At 42.0% G+C, this 4,724-nt stretch overlaps 1 protein-coding gene across 1 annotated transcript; it reads left to right on the top strand.

Annotated features, from left to right (window-relative positions):
- The first annotated feature begins 2,543 nt into the window (after window positions 1-2,543).
- Window positions 2,544-3,050, top strand: LOC118082863 (small ribosomal subunit protein eS19-like). Its single transcript, XM_035110697.2, is given in 1 exon segment — window positions 2,544-3,050. A coding segment is annotated over 1 exon segment (438 nt). The 5' UTR covers window positions 2,544-2,567; the 3' UTR covers window positions 3,006-3,050.
- Window positions 3,051-4,724: the final 1,674 nt, after the last annotated feature.

Genomic DNA, 4,724 nt, shown 5'->3' with positions numbered 1-4,724 from the left:
GTTAAAAATAATAAAATCCCAGAATTGTAAAGATGGAAGGGAACCTACGAATGGCAATGTATTCATAGGATTTGTGCGGGCATAATGGAAAAGATGCAGAATAGATGCAGAACAAAACGTGTTTTATATATATATATATATATATATATAACTGTTGTTCCTCTCCATTTAGCCTGCTGTCAGAAATTGTGCAACAACAACATACTGCCAACATTTCAAGAAGGCAATTGGGGGCACCCCCCAACCGTGTCGCTTGCCCAATTGTCCCCTCCTTCTTTTCTCCTTCCTTTGATACATTGGGAAGTGCTGCACTGGCTGGCATGACCTAGGGAAAGACATGGCCTCCTCCTCCTTTGCCAGCATTGCTGGTGTACTTCCAGAAGCAGTGCCGTGACGGGAGGAGGAGGAAGAATGGTGGGGTCAAGGTAAGTTCTGGGGGCCTTTTTTGGTCCCGCGATCTGGTGTGAGCCAACTGACTCAAAACAGAACCCAAAAAGACCTGTCTTTTGGCACCACGCTCTGGTGCGCTCAGAGCACAGGAGTCAAAGTGGGACACCCCAAATTAGGATTAGAAGCAATCCGGGATGACCCACATAACGTGGGACAATTGGAGGTTATGCAACAATGCAATGCACAATTGAGGTATGAGTGCTAGGCTGAAACATCACCTGCTCCTCCCTTTCTACGGGCTAAAGCATTACAATACCTTGCTTGGAAGGGCTGGACTCAGTGGCAGAGCACCCCACTTTGTATGCAGAAGGTCCCAGGTTCAATTTGCTGGCATCTCGAGGCAGGGCCTGGAGTGTTCCCTGCCTTAAAGTCCGGAACGCCACTGCCAGTCAGTGTAACTCGATGGACCAATAGTGTGATTTAAAGCAAGCTTCTTATGGTTTTGCAGTACAGCTATGTTTCGATTTCACATCATGTGAAATAATTAAACAGTCAGTGCATGGGCATTTCATGAATAATGACAGCTACATGCCTTTTCATGGGACAATTGCCGTATTTTCCTTATTTGGCAGCCTTTGGGGAAAAAGTTGTATACACACGATGAAAACAGAAAATGCCTAGCAGAGTAAGTATCAGTGCTTTCCAGTGAGTGTAAATTATCCAGGGGAAAGCTTTCCATGTAGTATATACGATTGTTTGCATTTTACGTTTTAGTTTATGTTTTAGTAAATCTTTTCCCATAGAAAATCTGCTTTAATTTATCCATTTAGAAACCACAACATCCTATTTGCATTCACTCTAATCAGATACTGTAAGTGTTCTATTTCAGTTGCAGCATTCGACAATGTTCTCTCATCATTCTCCCAATTCTGACATGTCATAAAATTCATTGTTCTAATTCTAGAGTGTTTAGTTTTTAATAATAATAATAATAATAATAATAATAATAATCAGGGTGTTATGCCATTCGACCTGTAATATCTGATCCATATGTGATGATTTATTACCTGAGTTAATTTATGGACAAGAATAGCTTACACTATATTTTTTTTAAAAATGCTTTGCATTGTAGGTTTTTTTTGTGCTGAATTGCACAGGACTGCAAGATGAACCACTTCAGCACACAACCTGGTTTCCTCCTAACTTGCCCAGTTCTGTTTTCCTGCATCTCCCTTTGACCCAACAGAGATGATGATGAATGCATGAGCGAACAATACTCTGGATGTTAACGTTTGCTCATGTTGACAGGAGGTTGGGGAAGAACCACATCATTACTCGGCAGGTGCAAAAATATCACAGGACAGAGAGCAACTCAAAATGGTTGACATGACTAAATCTGCGATTACAGATTTTAAGCCTGACATCTGTGTAAAGCTAGTGTGCTGTTATTAAGGAAGTATGGAATGATTCATAACCTCTGAAGGTATGACTTCCTGCACAATACAGGTGATTCTTATTTTCGGGGAACAGAATCTACAGCTTCCAGTATCTCTGCCAGCCCTTGAGTTAAATACATTGACAAAGCATTGCAAGTAGCCAGGACAGCCTGAAGAACAACAGAACAATGTGTTCTGACCAGCCCTAATTCTGGGACTGAAGTTTTATAGTCAGTGGATCTACCTGTGGTACAACCAGGGCATTTTTTTCAGCCAGAACTCAGTTCTGGCACCTCTCAGGTGGGCACCATTGCCATTATAAATGAACAAGGGAGGTGTTCATGGTAAGTTCTGGCACCTCTTTTTCTAGAAAAATAACACTGGGTACAACCTTGGAATTGCCACAAGGACAAAGGTGTCCCCCACATGTTGTGTTTTGCTGGCTCCTGGCTTTCTTTCTTGGAGGTATGGATTTCTACACATCTGTAGGGTGACAACCTGATATTGGGGTAGCTTTTGGTCCCTCAGGAGAGAGAAAAGGGAAACAGGAAGTATTTATATGAGGCACTCATTTTTACAGTAGTGTTTCTTTCTGTTTCTTTTAGAGGGTGGAATATATGACATGTTATTGTCTGGTTGTCAGAAAGTTGGAGAAAGTGGTTTCTGTAGACCACTGGCAGCTTCAGAAAAAAACAACAACTTCCTGCTCTTTTTTTCCTGGAGCTCAGTGGCAGGAGCACGATGCCTGGAGTAACTGTTAAGGACGTGAACCAGCAGGAATTTGTGAGGGCCCTTGCAGCCTTCCTCAAAAAGTCAGGTAAACTGAAAGTACCTGAATGGGTGGACACAGTCAAACTAGCCAAGCACAAGGAACTAGCTCCATATGATGATAACTAGTTCTACACCAGAGCTGCATCCACAGCTTGCCACCTGTATCTCCGTGGTGGCACCGGAGTTGGCTCCATGACCAAGATCTATGGGGGCCGCCAGCGCAACGGCGTAATGCTCAGCCACTTCAGCAGAGGCTCCAAGAGCGTTGCTAGGAGAGTGCTGCAGGCTTTAGAAGGGCTCAAAATGGTGGAGAAAGACCAAGATGGAGGTCGCAAACTTACTCCTCAGGGGCAACGAGATCTGGACAGGATTGCAGGACAGGTGGCAGCTGCAAACAAGAAACATTAAAGTGAATTGCAGCTCAGAAATAAAGTCCTTTATTTACTGAAGAAAAGAAAAAGAAGAAAAGAAGAAGAAAAAAACTTCCTTTGGGTACAGAAGGGGCAAAATGTGTTTCTAGGTGGGTGAGAGACAAATAACAGCATGTGCTAATGACATGGAAGAGGGCATTTGGGGCTTGAGCTTCTTGTTTTTTGAGGCTGTGTGTGTGCTTGCCCCCTACTAGTGCTGTCTTTGCTATAAACCCCTGTGAGAGAGTCTTCTATTAAGCATAGATCCCCCCTCAATAAGTTAAAGGGAGTGCTTGGTACTTCTCTCAATGAGCGAAGATGGCAGGTACCTTTTCTCACATGGATTGGGTCGAGAGAAATGCCCACACAACGTTGTGCTCCATTCGTTTCCTACTCCTAAAGATGTGGCGGCCATTTTGGGTAGTGCACTCCAGCATAGCATTCTATGTTATGCTGTTCTTTATGGGAACCATTTTGTGAATAGCATCCATTGCACTTTCTCAAAATTCCAGATGTTCCCACTGCCCCCTCCAAAAAAGGTGAAGACCCCTGGTGGGGATAGTGTGATTGGAGGGGGCGCTGGAAGAGGTGACAGTTGAATATATTCATTTTTAGTGCATGTTGTGAGTGTGCTGATTCCGTAATAGTATGCTTGAGTAGAACTGGGTAGAATGTATTTTTAGCTGCAGTTAGATTAAGTTGTGTTCATATTGGGCTGGGGATTTAATTGGATTGGTTTGTTTAATTATATGGTTCTGCATATGGTGGATTGAAAAGAGTTTCTTTTCTTTCTTTTTTTACTTAGTTGTCAATTACATTATTTAAAACTATTCTGCAATTCATTTTCATGAGTAGTGTTTTATTGTGATGCTTAAAAGAATGCACTATTTAGTTGTTAATTGTGGAGTTTTATAATGTGGATTTTTTCCTAGAATTATTTTTTTTTTGTATTTCATCTTTATTTATGATGCTTTGCATTTTGCCACAAACCACTTAGATCAGGAATCCCCAAACTTCGGCCCTCCAGATGTTTTGGACTACAATTCCCATCATCCCTGACCACTGGTCCTGTTAGCTAGAGTCGTAGGACAAAACATCTGGAGGGCCGCAGTTTGGGGATGCCTGACTTAGATATTTCATCCTGCTCTAGAATATAAGTGGTATATAAATGGGCGAAATAAATAAATGAATAAATTAGGGTTGCCATATGTCCGGAAATTCCCAGACATAGCCGTAATTCTGCCATTGGAAACAGTGGATTTCCTTAAAAATAGCTCAACAACTTTGGACAAAACAGGTTTTGTGTCTGGTTTTTGTGCAACAGGTTTTGTGTCTGGATTCTCACTTTTTGAAATATGGCAACCTTATAATAAATATAACATGATACATCAGTGTTCTGTAATGCACTTCTTGAACCAAAAGATTTCAGACAAAAAATCCATCAGGCACACAGTAGGCAGCCTTCCAAAGAGGTCATTGGATTCTTATGAAACATGGGCACCCAGGAAGGCTGCAGATTTCATTTTTGGAGGGAGGATTTCTCTCTCTCTTTGCACCTTCTTGAAACACCAGGCTCCTTCTCCAAGCTTCACATGTGACTGAGAAAGACCCAGATTTAAACTGATGGACTTGCCGCTATCAAAAGTAGTTTGTCTCTCCTAGGGCTGCCTGCAGTCCAGGGCTGACATATTTATATGGACTAAGTAGGTAAATTAAT

The sequence above is a fragment of the Zootoca vivipara genome, chromosome 3, assembly GCF_963506605.1.
Source record: "Zootoca vivipara chromosome 3, rZooViv1.1, whole genome shotgun sequence".
NCBI classification, from domain to species: Eukaryota; Metazoa; Chordata; class Lepidosauria; order Squamata; family Lacertidae; genus Zootoca; species Zootoca vivipara.
This window is presented reverse-complemented; position numbering and strand designations above follow the sequence as displayed.